Source organism: Ruditapes philippinarum, unplaced genomic scaffold (assembly GCF_026571515.1).
Source record: "Ruditapes philippinarum isolate M1 unplaced genomic scaffold, ASM2657151v2 ctg222_1_1_1_1, whole genome shotgun sequence".
NCBI classification, from domain to species: Eukaryota; Metazoa; Mollusca; class Bivalvia; order Venerida; family Veneridae; genus Ruditapes; species Ruditapes philippinarum.
Window position 1 is genome coordinate 190,798 of NW_026858054.1, and position 20,842 is coordinate 211,639.

At 33.8% G+C, this 20,842-nt stretch overlaps 1 protein-coding gene across 1 annotated transcript in view; it reads left to right on the forward strand.

The window, feature by feature from the left end:
• The first annotated feature begins 11,578 nt into the window (after positions 1 to 11,578).
• Positions 11,579 to 20,842, forward strand: part of LOC132751943 (general transcription factor 3C polypeptide 3-like) — a 28,474-nt gene continuing 19,210 nt past the window's right edge. Inside the window, exons 1-8 of the mRNA XM_060742165.1 lie at positions 11,579 to 12,698; positions 13,084 to 14,091; positions 15,165 to 15,245; positions 15,773 to 15,807; positions 16,383 to 16,506; positions 16,830 to 16,906; positions 19,940 to 20,054; positions 20,457 to 20,626. Of these exons, the coding sequence (XP_060598148.1) occupies positions 12,146 to 12,698; positions 13,084 to 14,091; positions 15,165 to 15,245; positions 15,773 to 15,807; positions 16,383 to 16,506; positions 16,830 to 16,906; positions 19,940 to 20,054; positions 20,457 to 20,626 (2,163 nt within the window). The 5' untranslated portion in view covers positions 11,579 to 12,145. The remainder of the gene's footprint in view (positions 12,699 to 13,083; positions 14,092 to 15,164; positions 15,246 to 15,772; positions 15,808 to 16,382; positions 16,507 to 16,829; positions 16,907 to 19,939; positions 20,055 to 20,456; positions 20,627 to 20,842) is intronic.

Below are 20,842 nucleotides of genomic sequence, written 5' to 3' on the forward strand. Positions count from 1 at the left end.
ACAACTGGTCTAACAAATTTCAATAATGCATTATAGCACGGATTTATATTACAGGGATCGGACAGTCCCAGTTAACCCTAAGTAAATGCTTAAATATCTTGTCGTGCACCCGATAAAGGTACATCGATCGATAATTTCCGGCGCCAAGCGTAAATGCCCGTTCGCAACGGATACCTACATTACAAAATACCATATAGCTTTTTCATTTATTATCCGATTTTGGAAATTTAAAGTTTATTTTAAAGAAAAAATACTTGGTTAATTCAAATATCTAATTTATTTTTTAAAGGTACAGTTTATCTTTCCGCAATGACGGTTAAAAAATTAACTTGACGAAATCCGCGGTAAATTTACATTTTTTATATAAAAAGCAGGTATTTGAAATTTATTATTACGGTACCATAATACTTTCAGTTTCAAAACAAGAAAGAGGCCGATGTAAGTTATTCACAGATGATCAAAGATGCAATATTTAAGATTTATTGGGTTATGTAGTCAAATTTATTAACGCACAATTGTTGTACGGGTAATGTATTGCGGCCTTTACACGTGAAAAAAAAAATATTCATTTTTAGTACAAAATATTGCCGAGATTGTCAATATTGCCATATTCATAGAATATTTAAATTTCATTCATCATTTATATCATTATTATTTTTTGTAAATCTGTTTTCAAATGTCGGTGCAGTGAAGTAGATAATCATCGTAACAGTAAAGTTCTCTCGTGTGGCTATCTCGATTCCGGCCTTTTTAATGTCACTCGTATATTTTAATCCGTATATTTTAATTATTCTTTTTATTTGAATGCCTGTAGAAAGATATTTATCATACTTTTTAATGTAACGCTAGAAAAACAATAAAAATCTTTACAGTTTGAGTCAGTATTTTGCGAAATAAAAGTAACTGTTGATTGTTTTTTACACATCGCTTAAATTTCTTTCAAGTTTAATTACTTTTGAAGGGGGTAAGTGATAATTAAAAAACTTTATTTCCAAACTTTCATTACCAGGTTACATGTGATAATTGCAACACTCAATCTTCAAAAACAAATATAATTTGAATGTATATTTTGTATATGCGCGGTCTTTAACTACAGTCCATGGCATATGTGGTAAGAAAATGATTCTGAAGAGGATATATATATATAAATAAAATAATGTAAATCTATTTTCTTTATTAACATTTATAAATGAAATTGAAAATATACAACTAAATTTGTATAGTCCTTTCTCTGAAAAATAATGAAAATAAACATGTGATAAATAAATCATTTGACGTGAATTGTTTAGAATATCAGTTTAGTTTCAGTTTCATATCTATGAAAAAATTATGTTTCAAAATAAAAAATAATATTATAAAACAGCTGTTCTCTATGCCAATAAAAGTTTCTTCCTTGCCAATCTAATGAATGCATCTATATAGGAATGCTTGTCTAGAATGATCTGAAAATATATTTAATACACTTATTAGTAGAATATTTACTATATTTATACTAATATACAGGTAATCAAATAAAAAATGTACAAATCATTTGGAAATAATTCACAGAAATAAAGACACATTTCAAACATGAATTTCTTTAAAAGTTTTTTAGCAATCAAGAATTTTTTTTTTGCAATGCCATCATTAAACCATGTTAAAAATAATTATCTTATTCTGAATCGCGGTAATAATTCGTGCTTGAAGTAAAAGGGCGGCGAAGTGTAGAGAGTATGCCTAAACAATAGGCGAATATTTTTTAAATTAGGTACTTTTTAACTAAGCGTTGCAGCGTTCTATCAGCATATTTTCATATAATAATACTTTAGCGACACAAAATAATACTGTATCAATACATTCATATGTGTATAATTTTTCACAAAGCTGCAATAACACCACATACTCCGGTGAAAATCTGTCATATTTCGTACTCCGCACGTTCCGCCATCTCATTCTGTCCACCTTTATCGATTCCGCGCATGCGCGTGACGGGACTTTAAGCTAAACGAAAGTGTCCGATCCTTGTAATATAAATCCGTGATTATAGGGAGGAGTTAGAGCACAGGTGCTCGTCCAGTCTTGGTGCCCATATAAAAAATGAAGTTCTAAAAAAAAAAATTGAAAAAAAATTTTGAAAAAAAACAAACAAAAAAAACACATCATGATGTTTTTTTTTTTTTCATTTTTTTTTTTTTTTTTTTTTTTTTTTTTTTTTTTTTTTTTTTTTTTTTTTTTCATTTTTTTTTTTTCAAACTTCATTTTTTTATATGGGCACCAAGACTGGACGAGCACCTGTGAGTTAGAGGTGTGGTTTGCACTCTGAATTGTAAAATATATAGGTTAGCAAAACAGTGAATGCCAATGAGGATACAATCAATTGATTTATTACATAGATAATACATGTGAGGCACACAGAGACAAATGATTACATATTCTTTAACTCTAAGAAAATGACTGTTATTAATTGTGACTGTTTTAACTTTATATTTTCTAGAAAAAGTAACCAAACAATTATTTTCTTTCACTTGACAGGAATGAACTGCATTAACAATCTTTGATATTAAGGATACAATGATTACATTTTTTGGCTGGAAAATCATTAAAAATGGACCCCCTCCACTTGTTAACCAAAATTGACACACAGAAAAAAAATGAACTGTTTTTCAAAAGAGCAAATTAATAAAGATTTTAAATGTTAGTGAATAACTTGAATTTATAACGAATTATTTCTAATGTATTTTTCTCACAATTTCCATTTATTTTAAAAGGATGTACACATTTCATCAACTCCATTGTTTTTACCTAATTGCATCGTTTTCCTTCCTCGCTGTTTTTTTTATGCCACCACAGCATCTGCGATGCGGTGGCATATAGCGATTCACCTGTGTGTGCGTGTGTGTGTGTGTTTGTTTGTTTGTGTGTGTGTGTGTTATATAGATTATATAGTGAACTTCAAAAATCTTCTTGTGAAAAACCACTGGTCCAATTTCAACCAAACTTTGCAGGATTGATCCTTGGGTGAAGGGCTTCCAAAGTTGTTCAAAGAATTTCATTCCATGCAGAAATCTGGTTGCCATGGCAACCAAAAGGAATTATAAGAATAAATTTAAAAAATCTTCTTGTAAAGACCCAAAAGGCCTAGAGCTTAGATACTTTGCATAAAGCATTGTCTGGTAGACCTCTACCAAGATTGTTCAAATTATAGCCCTGGGGTCAAAATCGGCCCCGCCCCGGAGGTCATTGATTTTCACTATATGTATATATAGTAAAAACTTAAAATACCTTCTTGTAAAGACCCAAAAGGCCTAGAGCTTTGATATTTTGCATAAGGCATTGTATGGTAGACCCTTACCAAGATTGTTCAAATGATAGCCCTGGGGTCAAAATCGGCCCCGCCCGGGGGTCATTGATTTTTCACTATATGTACATATAGTAAAACCTTAAAATACCTTCTTGTAAAGACCCAAAAGGCCTAGAGTTTAGATATTTTGCATAAGGCATTGTCTGGTAGACTTCTACCCAGATTGTTCAAATGATAGCCCTAGGGTCAAAATCGGCCCCGCCCCGGGGGTCATTGGTTTTCCTTATATGTATATAGTAAAAAAACTTATAGTTAAAACTTTAAAAAAAAATTCTAGCAATTGACAAATGCTAGAGGTTAGATATTTTGCATGAAACATTGTGTAGTAAACCTCTAGCAAGATTGTACAAATTATAGCCCTGGGGTCAAAATTGGCCCCACCCCCAGGGGTCATTGTTTTCACTATGTACATATAGTAAAAAAAAAGACTTCTTGTCTGAAGGTACAAGGCCTAGAGATTTTATATTTGGTATGTAATATCATGGGTCCTCTACTAAAGTTGTTTTAATTATGCCCCTAGTGTTAAAATTGCCCTGCCCCAGAGGCGATAGTTTTCCTTATATGTATAAAGTAAAAACTTGAAAAACTTCTTCTCTGAATTGACAAAGGCTAGAGGTTAAATATATGGCATTAGACTTTGCGAATTGAACCTCTACCAAGATTGTTCAAATTATAGCCCTTGGGTCAAAATTGGTTCCACCCCGGGGGTCATTGATTTTCATTATGTACATATAGTAAAAAAAAAATAAAAAATATTTTTGTCTGAAGGAACAAGGCATAGAGCTTTGATCTTTGCTATATATTATCTATAGGTCCTCTACCAAAGTTGTTCAAATTTTTCCCTTGGTGTCAAAATTGGCCCTGCCCGGGGGCAGTGATTCTCATTATGTAAACAGAAAATAAAACAAATGTTTTCTGAATGGGAGAAAGCTACAGCTTAGATATTTGACTTGAAATGTTGTTTGGTGGACCTGTATCAAGATTGTTTTGAATTAAACCCTTGGGTCAAAATTTTGCCTTGCCCAAGGGGAAAGTAACCTACTTTCTTATCCTTTGATGTACAGCAATGAAATTTTGACCATGTGCACAGTTTAAGTTGTAAAATTGAACTTTGATATCAGGTGATCTAGATTTTGATGATGTGACCTACTTTCTTGTCCTTTGATGTACAGCTATGAAATTTGAACCATGTGCACAGATTAAGATGTAAAGTGAACTTTGATATCAGCTGGATTTAGATTTTAACAAAGTGTCTTACTGTGTTGTCCATTGATAGAGTCATGAAATTTAGGCTGTGTGAAAATATTACCTTCACCACCAAATTCACCAGACTCAAGTGCATTGATATATTCCTACTCTGATCTTTTATTGGATTAACAATAGATTCAACCCCTAATCTGATGATAAGAATTAGATAGGTCAGGGATCTATGCATTATGACAATCTTCAATTGTATAGAAACAAAAAATATCTGTTCCTACACTACTATTTAGTGTTGTATTAATGCGGTGGCATAGCATTTTTCTCAAATGCAATCTTGTTTCAGATATTTTATAGAAACATGATAGTCTTACTGTAGATAAAGGTATAAATTCTGTGACATTTCAGTAAACAAGTGTCTCAAAATCAGTGTGCAGGTGTAATTACTAGATCAGGCAGGCTGAGTAAACCCCCAGATAGATTAAATTTGTAATGTTGTTCTTGATTTAACAAATGATTACATGTTGACAGGATTTAATGATTATTCAATAATGTGTGTTTAAAAACATAATTGATATTTAAATAACATTTCACATTTTTCTCACAGAGTTTAAATTGGTTGTTAAAGGGAAAGACAAGGTTAGAATAAAAACTTGATTTCAGAAAAAGAATACTATAAATAATAAATCTGCAAATTTTCTGCCGCCAAATAATAATATTAAACGAATGATAACAAAATTTAAATCGCTAAATCACCGATTTCTACAAATCAGTAAGCGCGGCCATGTTTGTGTCTTGGCCGTATAAAAACAGGTGCGCGTGATGTCATTTCCCCACATCTTTAGATTCATGATAAATCTAGTTGAATCGTAAGGAAATATTAATATAATAATAAAGTATTGACCAGACAATTTAATTTTCACAGGAGGTGTATAGAGGAGATTTTTTTATGGTTCAAAATACGTAACAATATCAAAAAAATAAAATAAATAAATAAAGAAACGTATGACTAGCCAAAAGTTCTAGCCGTACGTGAAAGTCGAACGTTATAAAATTGTTGATTTTCATGCCTATCATTTGTTGTTTTATTTGTATGAAATATGAATTATTAAATCATTTTTGTTAATTTCAAGCACATGGATCGAATAAAAAATGATCGGAGTGGAATAAATAAATAAAAAGAACATTAGAAAAAAAACGGTGAAATGCAAAAATAATTATATAATTTTCAAAACAGTAGATAAATATCGAACATATAAGCACAGTCAATCAATTAATTAGCCTTAATTAAAACCTATCCAGGGACTAACAATAGAATTTTAGAATGCCTTGCAAACGTTCCTTGATGGACAAACTTCTATACAGTACCGTCGGTAATTGTCGCAATTATCAAGAGCCTAACAACAATCATTTTCAGTGTTTGTTGGGTTTTTTTTCATATTAAAGGTGTCGAAAATTAAACTTAATGAAACAAAAAAGGATTATGATCAAAATTTTGTAAACTATTTCAATTGGTGTAAATGCAAGCAAAGGCTATTTTTTCTCGACATCTTGCGATGACAAAGATCGATATATATAGCGATCAAGGCGATGAATCTCTATAAAGTTAACATCCGAAGACAATTAATGCTGTTTCTAGGTTAAAATCCTCGCTTAAAGTCATAAAATAACATATGCATTTTCGACTTCCATAAAATTTTGAAAAGTGCCGTACGGCTAGCCAATACAGTGTGTCCTTGCTAGTCGTACGTGACTCACGTACGGCTAAAACTTTTGGCTAGCCGTACGGGCCCGTACGCTAGCCACTTCCATTATAAAAACCCTACTAAAACGTGTTCTTAATAGTACATATAATTAAATTTTTGCAGTTCGATTCTGACTTTCAAATTTAAAGGTGTGAACATATGTTATAATTAATGTACACATTTTAAAAATATAAGCAACTCTTTTGAAAAGTAAATTGTTAACATGTCTGTCAACGTATGATGCTGCGCATCGTAATCGTAGCCTAATATTAACTGCAGGCAAAAGTTTTTTTATTGGCTGCTCAAAAATCTAATTTGCATAATTTATTCACACAATTGCTGGTTCTTACTACTTATGTCTAATACTGCGCATTGTCCATTTTAATTGTTCCTAATTTGCACCAAATGTTCCTGTCACACTGTGTACTGACGATTTTTATTGCTCCTTGTATGCCTCTGTGCCGACAGACCTTTTGATCATGCACAATGTTGCCCTGATTGGTTAATCACACTTGTCAAATATTCAAATGACGAAATAGACATCTATTTTTTTACGCTTCGTCACAGTGAACTGAATGACCTTAGGGGGAATTAGGTTCCACACCTGTCAAATTATACTGTAAATTACAGCACGTCATAAAATAGCAACACATTTTTTTTTCAGTTTCCAATAATCATTTTAAATATTAAGTAGATTTATGATTTTTTGTTTTATTGGATTAAATTTACGGTAGTAGAAATGCGTATCTGTCGGGGAAAGGAATTTGCCATGGTAAGTAGATAACGTGGAAAAAAGCTTTAGGGAACTGGATAAACCCGAGAATATGCGTAATTATAGGGGAATAGGCAACCTGTTGCTGTTGGTACCAGTTTTGACTGGGTGCCTAAATAACCTAGCCATACGATATTAGCCTGGCTGCCGATTTTCCTGCGCCATTCTCATTTTTAGCGTCAATGGCGGAAAATCGCGTTCTCAGCAGATCTCTGCATATTGGATTTAGTTAATATTTTACCTGAAAAAAAGATACATGACTGGCGATGTACCCTATTTGGACAGCTTGTCTAGCGAAAATTAAGTACAAAATAAAATGATTTATCGTCAATTTGAAGAAGTTTCTCATAGTACCCAAATTAAATTTATGGTTTATCTTTGAAAATTAAGCAGTCATTGCTAAAATCATGTGGTGGGATCATCAGCAAGCTTGAATATCGGACAAATGATAATTAATGTCGCTGCGTCTTCAAATGATTAATTAAAGCAATTTAGTTCCATATGATGTTTTCATAAATAATATATAATGTACGCAATAAAATTAATAAGTTCTTCATCAAGATATATTTCAGTTGTACCAGCGTGTACACCTATACCGGAAGTGGGTGTAACACGTCACAATCTCGGTCTCGTCTGTCTCGCGAGAATGACAGAACGCCAAAATGGCGGCGCCCATGAACTTATTTCTCAAGTAAAAAATAGTGTCTTAAAACACGAATTTCTCTCTTATAGGGTTGATGTCAATAGGAAAACTGTCATGGTTCCTCTTTTTAAATGATGAATATTTATATTAGACACACATCAATCTATCCATTCCTATTCCTTTAATGAAATATTTGAGGTAATAAATGAATGAACTCACAACCTTTTTAGTAAGGGGGTGTTGTGTAATATGATATACTCTACTGTGACTGAGTCACATGGGTTTACTCAGTGTAGATATTTGTCTCTCTGATAACAGTTTGATAGAATGCTGTAACATGTGAACATATGCTCTAGTACTTAGAATAAAACTTTTATATATTTAACAGTGTTATGGTCATAACTGCCTATAGGTCATTCAGATTATAGTACAAAACTTAGAAAAATCATATGATTATAAAGTCAGTTATTGCATGTGCATGGGTTGCCATGTGATCACATTGCTAATGTGGTCACCTGGTTATTTACATAATTAACTCCTAAATTTGAATTTCTGTTGTCAATTGTTTTTAAATAAATATAAGAACCTATTTCTTTGATACATTTTGAAATTTCTTATCAAGACTGATTTTTTTACATCAAATACTTTTAAAAATCTGTCTCTTAGCTGAATACAATACAGTCTGAAAATTCAAGGGAAACAACCCACCAGCCATTACCTCCCTTTTATACCTAGGTTGGTTCTTTAACGGCTCTGAGTTTATTTCACAGTAAGAAACATTACCAGGGCCAAAAAACCCTTCTTTGTAGAGGCCAAATATAGGCTGCTTCCCCAACCAAACTAGCTTCTTTTTTCCCCAGTTTGGTTCTCAAAATTTCCCAGTCTTTTGAAATTTCGAACAAAATTAAATGATGGTGTTAAATTAAGGTCTTTTACTGCCTTATTAGTATTTCCAAGAAGTTGAAGTGCTTTTTACTTTTCTATTTTGAAGAACTTGTTAAAAGTTTGTGTTAAATTTGAGACCCCTTTTCCCAAAGTAGCCAAAATCATGCATATTTTCCCCAAGAAAAAGGCTGAGGCCCCTTTCTTAAAAATGGTGTTTTGGCCCTGATTACTTTTAAGATAAGATTTGTCAGTGTTATACTGTAAGATAATATCAAAGTTACAACAATTTAAGCAAATTTCAAAACTTTGGCATAGACAGGTCAAGTAAAATGTTATCACTGCATCAATAGAAAAACGTAGTCGGGCTTTCACAGGTCAAACTGCTGCCGGAAAATCTATGAAAATTTACCGGATTGGTCAGTACCAACCCTAGTAGCACATAGCACTGGCATGTATCTCTTTACTGCACAAAATAGATTCTGGAGCTAAAATTATAAAAATCTTAACCGGCTAACAGAGGTCAAACTGCTGGCGGGAATTTGACGTAACTTTACAGGAGTGATGCAGTACTAACCCTGGTTGTGCATATCACCAGCGTGTCCTACTTCTTTGCACAAAGTGGATGCCAGAGCTAAAAATAGAAAAATTTTATCAGGTGTTCGCTAGACTTTGTATATAGCAAATTTATTTTGTAAATCCGATTGGAGGTTGTTAATAGACAAGTAAGATTGCACTAACATATTCTCCCATATTTTACTATTTTGTGTAGGTACGAGGTCTGGTACAGATGTCAGATGATGAAGAAGAGCCTTTGATAGATGATTCACTTCTGGTTACTAATGTGACAGCCGAGAGTCTGGGATTCACCGTTCCTCAAGGAAAACACGATTCTGATCCTGGTCCGGGAACTTCTAAAGCCACAGTTGTACAGACCACTGATAAAACTGGCGCCACCATCCTAACATTTCCTGCCAGTATGGAACTAACATTGCAATACCTGTCTGGTATGAAATTTAACAATTATTTAATGACTCACTGTTTTGCTTTGATACATATTGTATATTATTTAATATTTGTGAGACATGTTTTCAGTCTTTAAAATTAGATAAGTGGTTCCATGTTGGTGTCCAATTATCATCCGATTGATAAATAAGCATATTGTTTGAATTATAAATGTTGACATATCAAGGCTCATTCCCAATGGAAACGAACACCCTTGGGTTGTTGTTTCCCTATCCCGAGTATCCTCTATCTAACCCGTTGATAGATTCTATTAGTCTATTTGGTGTTTTGTAATATTGGTATTGAAATCCCTTTAAGTTCCAAAATCAAAGCAAGGCAGATTTATTACCCAAAATTAATTTCAGGTTAAGGATCAGCATACATTGTGTGGCTTTTAACAGGTATTGTATATAATGTAACACATTTCAAAAAATGACTTCATAAATCAGTAATAAACATTTTCTGTTTGAAACTGTAACATCACAAGTCTGATTAGATACGTTAAGGTGAAAGTTTTTGTTTATTTCAGGTAAGATATCATTTTTGGAGTTTAGTGAGCAAATGGAGAAAGAGAACCAGGTACCTGATGCAGTCACTGACACAGGGTTGGAGGATGTACAGGGAATTGAAGATGTGATGGACACGGGGGAGTTTTCTAAAGATGATCAGGATAAAGATAAAAGTAAATATGTATAAAATATTTATGTATTTTTGAAATATTGAAGATGAAAATAAAAAGGTAAATGTTGAATATTTTTAGCTCACCTGTCACAAAGTGACAGGGTGAGCTTTTGTGATCGCTTTTCGTCCGGCGTCCGGCGTCCGTCCGTCGTCCAGCGTCCCTAAACTTTTACTTTAAATGACATCTCCTCATAAACCACTAAGCCAATTTCATCCAAACTTCACAGGAATGTTCCTTTGGTGGTCACCTTTGAAAATTGTTCAAAGAATTTAATTCCATGCAGAACTCTGGTTGCCATGGCAACCAAAAGAAAAAACTTTAAATATCTTCTTCTAAAAAACCCAAAGAGCTAGAGCTTAGATATTTGGCATGAAACATCTTCTAGTGAGTGCCTACCAAGTTTGTTCAAGTAAAAGCCCTGGTGTCAAAATTGGCCCCGCCCCAGGGGGTCATTGATTTTCCCTATATGCATATAGTAAAAACTTAAAAAATCTTCTTTTAAAGAACCCAAAGAGCTAGAGCTAAGATATTTAGCATGAAACATCTTCTAATGGGTGTATACCAAGTTTGTTCAAATAAAAGCCCTGGGGTCAAAATTGGCCCCGCCCCAGGGGGTCATTTATTTTCCCTATATGCATATAGTAAAAACTTAAAAAAATCTTCTTTTAAAGAACCAAAAGAGCTAGAGCTAAGATATTTAGCATGAAACATCTTCTAATGGATGTCTACCAAGTTTGTTCAAATAAAAGCCTTGTTGTCAAAATTGGCCCGTCCCCAGGGGATCATTGATTTTCCCTATATACATATAGTAAAAACTTAAAAATATCTTCTTTTAAAAAACCAATAGAGCTAGAGCTAAGATATTTAGCATGAAACATCTTCTAATGGATATCTACCAAGATTGTTCAAATAAAAGCCCTGGGGTCAAAGTTTGGCCCCACCCCAGGGGGTCATTGATTTTCCATTTATACATATAGTAAAAACTTTAAAAAATCTTTTTTTAAAGAACCCAAAGAGCTAGAGCTTAGATATTTAGCATGAAACATCTTCTAATGGGTGTCTACCAAGTTTGTTCAAATAAAACCCCTGGGGTAAAAATTTGCCCGGCCCTGGGGGTCATTGATTTTCCAAATTTCCTTATATGTGTATTGGAAAAACTTAAAAAATCTTCTTTGGAAAAAACCAAATAGCTAAGAGTTTAGATATTAAGCATGAAACATCTTCTAGTGATTGTCTACAAAGTTTGTTCAAATAAAAGCCCTGGGGTCAAAATTGGCCCCACCCGGAGGTCATTCATTTTCCCTATACAGTCAATCTTGCCCATGCGACCACGTGTATTAAGCGGTCATTTGTACTAAACGACCATTTTGAAATCCTCCCGTCGATAATCCCTATATAATTGCGTTGTGCTCAACGACTTTTGTCTTACGCGACCAGCGGCCATTCAAAGGCGGCAAATTTATTGATCTTTTTTGCTTTAAGCGACCGTAAAATAATAATATATCACAAATTGTCACTAATTTGTATAATAAAGGTCGACATACAATAGGTGCGAACGTCTGTAAACAAGTGCTAATTGCCATCCGCTTAAAAACTGTAAAGTAATAACCATGCATTATCGACTAATTAAAACCGCCTTCAATGACCGCATGCAGCCAATCACGATTAAGCTTTCTATTTACGGTTAGCGTGAAGGACCGCCTTTTTTCCTCTGCTCTGTGTGATTTAACCTTGTGTAGACTTTTATGTCAGCATATTCTTTTTACATCTTAACATATTGTCGGTGTTGTACAAATTAATAATACGTCGTATAAAAATTGGATTATTTTGTGAACAGTGATAAATAGCTAACATTTGGATTATTTACTGTAAAATAATGTCGAAACGTAAAGTGCTGACTTTGGACGAACGCGTCCGTGTATTGGAACTGTCAAAAAATAAAAGTGCTCGAAAAATAGCCGATGAACTAGGTGTTGGGAAAACACAAATACAAAACATTCTGAAAAGAAAGGCGGAAGTATTGGAGGATGTGGAAAATAACGTTTCTGGGCACCGAAAACGTCCGAGACACACAACTGGAAATGAGGACATAAATGACCTTGTGTTCAAATGGTTTACAGATGTAACCGCCAGAAGAATGCCTGTGTCTGGTCCGCTTCTGCAGGCACAAGCTCTAAGATTTGCTCAAGAGTTGGGTGTTGAAACATTCAAAGCATCAACTGGGTGGTTAGCGTCTTTCCTTAAGAGAAATAATATTGTGTTAGGGACTATGTCTGGTGAAAGGGGAGATGTTGACAATGATGTTGTGAATGACTGGAAGTCAAAGCTACCAAATATCTGTGCTGGATACCATCCAAAAGACATATTCAACATGGACGAAACAGGGTTATTCTACAGAGATACAACCAGGAAGTCCTACCATTTGAAAGGTAAAACAAAAAATATATCTACTAAGCAATTATTTTAGCAGGTCTAAAATTATTATCTTAGAAAAAGAAGAAAAAAATTATCAAACTTTATCTATACCACACTCCTCCCAACTTTATATCTAAAATAAGAGTTAAAATGTCTCGGACACTGATAATGTATTTGAAAAAAGCTAAACCATTATTCAACCTACATAGATGAAATTTCCATCCATATTTAAATCTTAAAAGTTCTACATAACTAAATCTGCGATTAAATCAAATGCACAACACTGATCATTTTTACCTATTTTTCACACTAAATTTAAAAAAGTTATAAAATCAAATTCCAATCACATGTAAAAAATTTTATTGCTGTATGTCTTTATGCATTAATTATTAATTGCAGGAGATGAGCTAGCCGGTGGGAAGCGCTCTAAAGAGAGAATAACGGTAGCATTGTGTGCTTCCATGTCTGGTGAAAAGCTTAAGCCTCTAGTGATAGGCAAGTCCGCCAAACCGAGATGTTTCAGCAGGATAAAACCAGAAAGACTCCCAGTTACATATAGAAACAATAAGAAGGCATGGATGACTTCCGAGCTCATGATAGACTGGCTAAAATCGGTTGATCGTCAGATGAAAAGGTCAGGTCGTCACATTCTCATGTTCTTGGATAATGCTCCAGCTCATCCCAAGGTGACTTTAGACAATATCAAGTTAGTATTTCTTCCTGCTAATACTACGTCTGTTGCTCAGCCCATGGACCAAGGGATTATTCAAACCCTCAAACTGAAATACCGTAGTCGTCAGCTTAAATACATTCTAAGTCAAATGGAACATAGTGATAAAGTAGGTTCCACAATTCTTAGGGAGATATCAATTCTTGACGCAATCTACTGGATAAACGGGTCGTGGAAAGAAGTTGAAGCTTCTACTATTCAGAAGTGTTTCGCAAAATGTGGTTTCACTCAATTCAATGTGCAGGTAGATAATATTGACTGTGATGATAAAAGTGATAATGATGATGATGATGATGAGGTGCCACTTGCAGTTCTAAGACTGAGCAATGAGTTGTTTGGATGTACATTTAGTGACTTAGTGGACATTGATAAAGCAGTTCCAACATTTGACTTAAACACTGTTAACTGGGATAGGAATGCACGGGATATGATAAAAGAAATCAGAGACAGTAATAATGATGATGATGATGATGATGATGACAATGATGATATTCAAGAGACAGGTGCTATTATTAGTATGAGTGATGCAAATGAGATGTTGTATAAATTGAAAGAATTAGCATTGAGCAAAGGTCAAGACAAATGGCTCGAAAGCATAATGACTTTACAGGACAGTTTTGTGAGTTGTAGAGCTGAGGTTGATACAAAGCAATCAAAGATTAGTGACTTTTTCAAGTAAAGAGATGGTTACCATGAACTGTATTAAAAGTTAGAAATAAAGGATAGTGCTACATTAATCACAATTCCAATGTAGCAAATGTAATTTTTGTAGAAAAAAAGTTATTATTGTAGCTTTATTGCTTGATGTTGTTGACTCATTAAAACAGATTATTAAAATAAAGTAATAAATTTATTAATTCATATCATATCTTTTATATGTAAATGTCTTAATTTTCAAAGAATGTTGGAATATATGATGAAATAAAAATATTAAACTTTTAAACTGTTTCATTTCCTGGTTATGTTTTATTGATATTAGTTCATGCTATGACCCGTGAAAAATTGGTTGGAAAACCTAGTTTTGCATTAAGAGACCGTTTTATTAAGAGACCACTTTTGACCTCACCCTTGAGCGGTCTCTTAATACAAGATTGACTGTATGTGTAAAACTATAGCAAAAATTGAAAAATCTTCTTTGAAAATTTCAAATAGCAAAGGTTTGGATATTAAGCACGAAGCATCTTCTAGTGAGTGTCTTCAAGGTTTGTTCAAATAAAAGCCCTGGAGTCAAAATTGGCCCCGCCCCGGTGTCCATTGATTTTCCTTATACGAGTATAGCAAAAACTTAAAAATCTTCTTTTAAAAAACCCGAATAGCTATAGTTAAGATATTAAGCATGAAACATTTTCTAGTAAGTGTCTACAAAGATTGTTCAAATAAAAGCCCTGGGGTCAAAACTGGCCCTGCCCCAGGTGTGTCATTGTTTTTAACTATATGTGTAAAGAAAAAACTTTAAAAAAATCTTCTTTTAAAAATCCCAACGTGCTAGACCTTAGATGTTTAGCATGAAACATCTTCTAATGGTTGTCTACAAAGTTTGTTCAAATAAAAGCCCCGGGCTTTAAACTGGCCCTGCTCCGGGGGCCTATGTACAGGTGAGCGACTTCAGGGCCATCATGGCCCTCTTGTTTACTAAGTTTTATTGTAATATTTGCATTGTTAAGGTGTGCAGTGCTTTGTTATAAGATAGGAATATTGACCAAAATGTCTTCTTGCATCAAACAAATGTATCAGTTTTTTTTCAAACCAGTCATGTGTCCTGTTAACATACAAGGAGGATTTCTTAGCAAGATAAATGTCGGACTTGCACAAATAATAATACATTATAAAGGTATATTATGAAGGGCTTACTTTTATCATGTATTGACAACTATAAATATACCAAATTAGAATGAAAAAAAGCAATGATATGTGTATAACAAGTTTCTTATATACCTAGAAAGGCAAACGAAAAGTTTCTATTTTAAAGTTTCTAAAAGTCAAGTAAATGACCAAAGCAAAAAAATGATGTTATTTAACTTAGAAAGTGTGTTTGTGTATGGGATAAGCATAAGTAACTAATTGTCATGTGTATAAACAAAACAAATTAGTAACTGGTAAGTGTTGGAGGAAGATGTAGTGTAAATGAATTGAAAGAACCTGGTGATTTTATCAGTGCATGTATTTTTATTGGCAGTACAATGTATATGCCTGATATTTATTTTAGTAATAGTGTATGTTTACACATTCATGTAAGGAATAAAATGATATATCCAAGACAATACATGATACCAAAAAAAAAAAAAAATCACAAACAATTAAATAGAAGAGGCAATCATGTGTTACATATATGAGATTTATTTTATTTTCCTCTTGCAGAACAAAAGCAACCTTATAAGAGACGACCAGGAAAGGTAAAATTTTATATATATTATAAGAGTACAATGAAGATGTTTTAGTGAAAAAACTTGGGTTAATTATTTTTCCCTTTAAGTTTCTGATTCCAGATTGTTCCTTGTCTAAATCATTTAAATGATTATTTGAAAAAGAAATTCAATTTGCTTAAACTAAACATATTTTTAGAAACAAAAATAAATAAAAAATAAATAAATAAAATCACAAGGTGGTAAAGTTTGCCTTCTTCAATCTCACCACTGTAAGTTTGTGAACCTAATCAGGGACTTAAGAGGCTTGTAATTTATCAGCTTTAAGAAAATTGAAGTAATTAACCCACTGAAATTTTCTATGGGTTAAGGAAACACCAAACGGGCTTTTTGGGAGAATAACCTACATATGTGTCATAGGTTGTGCATTGACTGTTAAAACATCACATATCCCCATCAGTATGTCATCATCACCATCAGCTTGTCATAATCAACAGCAACTTCTGATTATGTAAACCAGTATGTCATAATTATCACCAGTTTTTCATCATCATTACAAACATGCAGCAATTTGACAATGATAAGATGATATTTTACTTTTCTAGAAGCGGAAAAAGAAATGGGATCTACCTAGTCATTTAGAGAATATGATGGGTGAAGTGAATATGATATTTGCTCAAGGAAAACATGAGGAAGCTATCAACCAGTGTCTAGAAATTATCAGACTTGGTAAAGTTCTATTTTATACTGTTGCAGTCAAGTGTTGAGGGATTAAGGGGAAATCTCTTTTGATAGAGAACTGATCTTGCTTCTGCACTTGTTATCTTGTTTGCTTTGAGATGTTTCTATAAAATTGTTTTGTTTGTATATTTCATTCTATTGTTCTGGTTCTGAAGAATGAAATAGAATGAATTGTAACAATAATAATAGAATTTAATTAAAGTAATAGGTCTTTAACATGAATGAAATTTTATAAACTTGCAAAATACCAAATGGTGAAATCTGTAATATTAAAATAATGTTGTTGTAAATTTTGTATGTATTTTTTTCAGCTCCAAATGCAAACAAGCCATTTCAGACATTAGGAATGATATACGAAGATATGGGAGATATGCAGAAAGCATTACAGGTGTGTTTGAAATTTTCTTACATCTACCTTGTTAGTGTCAATATCCAAGTTTTTATACGCCCGTTTGAAAAACGGGACGTATTATGGGAACGCCCCTGGCGGGCGGGCGGTCGGGCGTATGGACGAGCGGGCGGGCGGCGTCCAATTTTGTCCAGAGCATATCTCTTACATGTATGGAGAGATTTTAATGAAACTTCATAGAAATGTTCACCACTATGAGAAGCTGTGTCGCGCACATGAACCAGGTCTCTAGGTTAAAGGTTAAGGTCACTCTTAGAGGTCATTGAAAAATGCTTGTCCGGAGCAAAACTTCCACATGTATAGAGGGATTTCAATATTACTTGGCACAAATGTTCACTGTGAGGCGGAGTGTCGCGCGCAAGATTCAGGTCCTTGCGGCCAAGGTCAAGGTCACACATAGAGGTCAAAATTCAGATAAAAATATGAAGATGTGTATATGGACCATTTAGTCATCATTTATTGAGGGATTGTAACACAAATGGTCATTATCAAGACTATGGCTGTGATACATATAATTTAGGTCAATATATACAAGGTCGAGGTCACTAAAGATGATGAAATATCCAGATTTTGTCCGGAGCATATCTCCTACATGCATGGAGGGATTTTAATGAAATTTCATAGAAATGTTCACCATTATGAGAAGCCATGTCATGCACATGAACTAGGTCTCTAGGTCAAAGGTCAAAGTCACACTTAGAGCTCATTGAAAAACGCTTGTCCGGAGCAAAACTTCCACATGCATAGAGGGATTTCAATATAACTTGGCACAAATGTTCACCATTGTGAGGCGGAGTGTCGCGCACAAAATTCAGGTCCCTGCAGCCAAAGTCAAGGTCACACATAGAGGTCAAAGTTTAGATAAAAATATGTAGATGTGTATAGGGACGATTTAATCATCATTTATTGAGGGATTGTAACACAACTGGTCATTATCATGACTACGGTTGTGACACATGTACTTTAGGTCAATATATGCAAGGTCAAGGTCACTAAAGATGGTGAAATATCCAGATTTTGTCTGGAGCATATCTCCTACATGTATGGAAGAATTTTTATAATACTTTATGGAATTGTTCACTCCATGCATGATCCAGGTCTCCAGGTCAAAGGTCAAGGTCACACTTAGAGCTCATTGAAAAACGCTTGTCCGGAGCAAAACTTCTACATTCATAGGGGGATTTCAATATACCTTGGCACAAATGTTCACCATTGTGAGGCTGAGTGCCGCAACCAAAGTCAAGGTTACACATAGAGGTCAAAGTTCAGATAAAAATTTGAAGATGTGTATAGGGACCATTTAGTCACCATTTATTGATGGATTGTAGCACAAATGGTAACTATCATGACTACAGGTTTGACACATTTAATTTAGGTTAATATTTGCAAGGTCAAGGTCACTGGAGATGATTAAATATCCAGATGTTGTCCGGAGCATATTTTCTACATGCATGGAGGAATTTTAATGTTACTTTATAGAATTGTTCACCACCATGAGATGTAGTGCCCTGCACATGAACCAAGTCTCTAGGTCAAAGGTGAAGGTCACAGAGCTCATAGAAAAACGCTTGGCTGGAGCAAAACTTCTACATGCATAGAGGGATTTCAATATAATTTGGCACAAATGTTCATTGTGAGGCTGAGTGCTGTGCATAAAATTCAGGTCCCTGCCACCAAGGTCAAGGTCACACATCCTGTGCATATCTTCCCTACTGATTTGTTTTAAGGTTCATTTAACAACACAGTGCCAAGAATAAAAACTTGCTTGCTAGATAACACTTATCCATAATGCCCCCATCTCCATCTAAAGCTTTCGTAAACGGGCGTATTTAGTGACTATTGCACCCATGTTAATGTCTATGTTAATGTTACTAGGAATGTGGAGGAGGTGGTCCATTTGGATATAGGGTTGTTATTTGTTAAAGGATATTTAAAACCAAAGTAATGGGTGCAAGTCAGTCCACTAGCCTGGGTTCCAGTCTGTCTATTTTTTATGTGCTTCTGTTCGGCAAATCGACAGCCTGGGGAAATACGATTTTCGATCAAAGCGCCACCTAGTATACACCCCAAAAATTACGGGTGTTATTAAAGAACGATAATTCATGCAAGAACAAACTAGTTTCTAAAAATAGAAACGGAATTTCCACGAAGTGATCCGAAGTGATCCGAAGCTCAACGAACAGTTACGGAGCCTCGCTTTCAAAACACCATTTCCGATTAAAAACTATCACTCGTTGACAAAGTTTATTGCATGATAAGTGAATTTGATCAACAGGTGTGATTAGTTAAAGAAGATAAAGTGTGTGAGCATCAGATAATTGTGCTGGACTCAATTTATAATGGTAAATGGCGTCAAATTTTCAACATTTATCATCTTCGCCTCGATTTCGATTTAATCATGTTATTTGTTGGTCACGTGCTAATCGGTCTATTAATAGGATTATCTTTAGTCGATTATTACATGGGAAACCCCGCAGGTTTCCCCAGGCGTTGATACTATCAAAACCAGAGATGTTGAGTTATCTATGACAATCGAGTATGAAATAGCACTTAAGTTATGAATAAATAAAAAAATATCAACGCCTGAATCCCAGGCTACAGTCCACTTATTTCAGGCGTGTTATTAAGGGGTCACTGGTCTGATCCTTGGGTTGGGGTAAATTTTTCTGTGCTGGTTGATCTTGCATATTAAGTCTAATGGTCATTTGTTTCTAATGTCTGATTCAGATTATCATGTTAGATTAGTAGTTGATCACTTGCGGATAAATAAGTATTTACTTATTACATTTGCTTACACTATGTCACTTCTGACCATGAACAAGTTTGATGAAATCTAACATTATTAGTTATATTTATTATTGGTGTTATGTAATATTGATTTACATAAATCAATACTGCTAGGGATGTGACTGTTAAATGTTAAAAATTAACAAAACAAGCTTTCAGAATATACCCTTGCAGATAATTTTTCGTTATTATTAAAATTTGATATTTATATCTTTATATTTTCAGTATTCATTGATAGCAGCATATCTAGCTCCGTATGATAGTGAGGAATGGGCAAAACTGGCAGAAATGTGTCTTGAACAGAATGATATTGGCCAGGCAACGAAGTGTTATACTCAGGGTAAGTAACTCTTGCATGGTATCTGATATTTTTACCAGACCATTGATCACTATATAGCCTTAGTATAAACATGTTGCTTTAGTCTATCTTCTTTAATCAGTAATTAATAACAAGATATAACATTCAAGCCAAAATATCAACAGAAAAATAAGAATAAAAAAATTGGTTACAGAAAATGATTGTAGGTGTAGATGTAATGAATGAGAGCTGTTGAATTTAATTTACATCAGTATTTGGAAGAAGAAAACTTTATATGTAGCATGTTTTCTGAAGATATGACAAATTGTATTCTATCTTGTAAATACTGACCATATGTGTTTATCACTGGATATATATTTTCTGAATATTTTGAAATTACAAAGTATATATATATATATATGTGTGTGTTTGATTTATGTGTAGCAATCAATGCAAATGGAGAGAACAAGATTGACTGTATCTGGGAGAGAGCCAGGTTGTACGAGACGTTGAAAGAACACAAGAAAGCTCTTGATGGATATCTGATGTTGCTGCCTTTATTACCAAAATCTGACTCCGAGAGGTACCTGAAGTTAGCATGGGGCATCACCAGGGTACGTCTTGTTTTTTATGTTTTCTGTATGGGACACTGTATGTCTTTTATGTTTAAGTCAACACATGTATGATCTTATCATTTCTTAGATTAACAAGTTATTTTTTAATGTAAAGTATTTTTCTTTGTTTTGTGCATATGTGCATTTTGCTTAGCTTGCTCCAACTTAAATTATTAAATCACCAAACTTTACAGAAATGATCTGATGCAAGTCGAT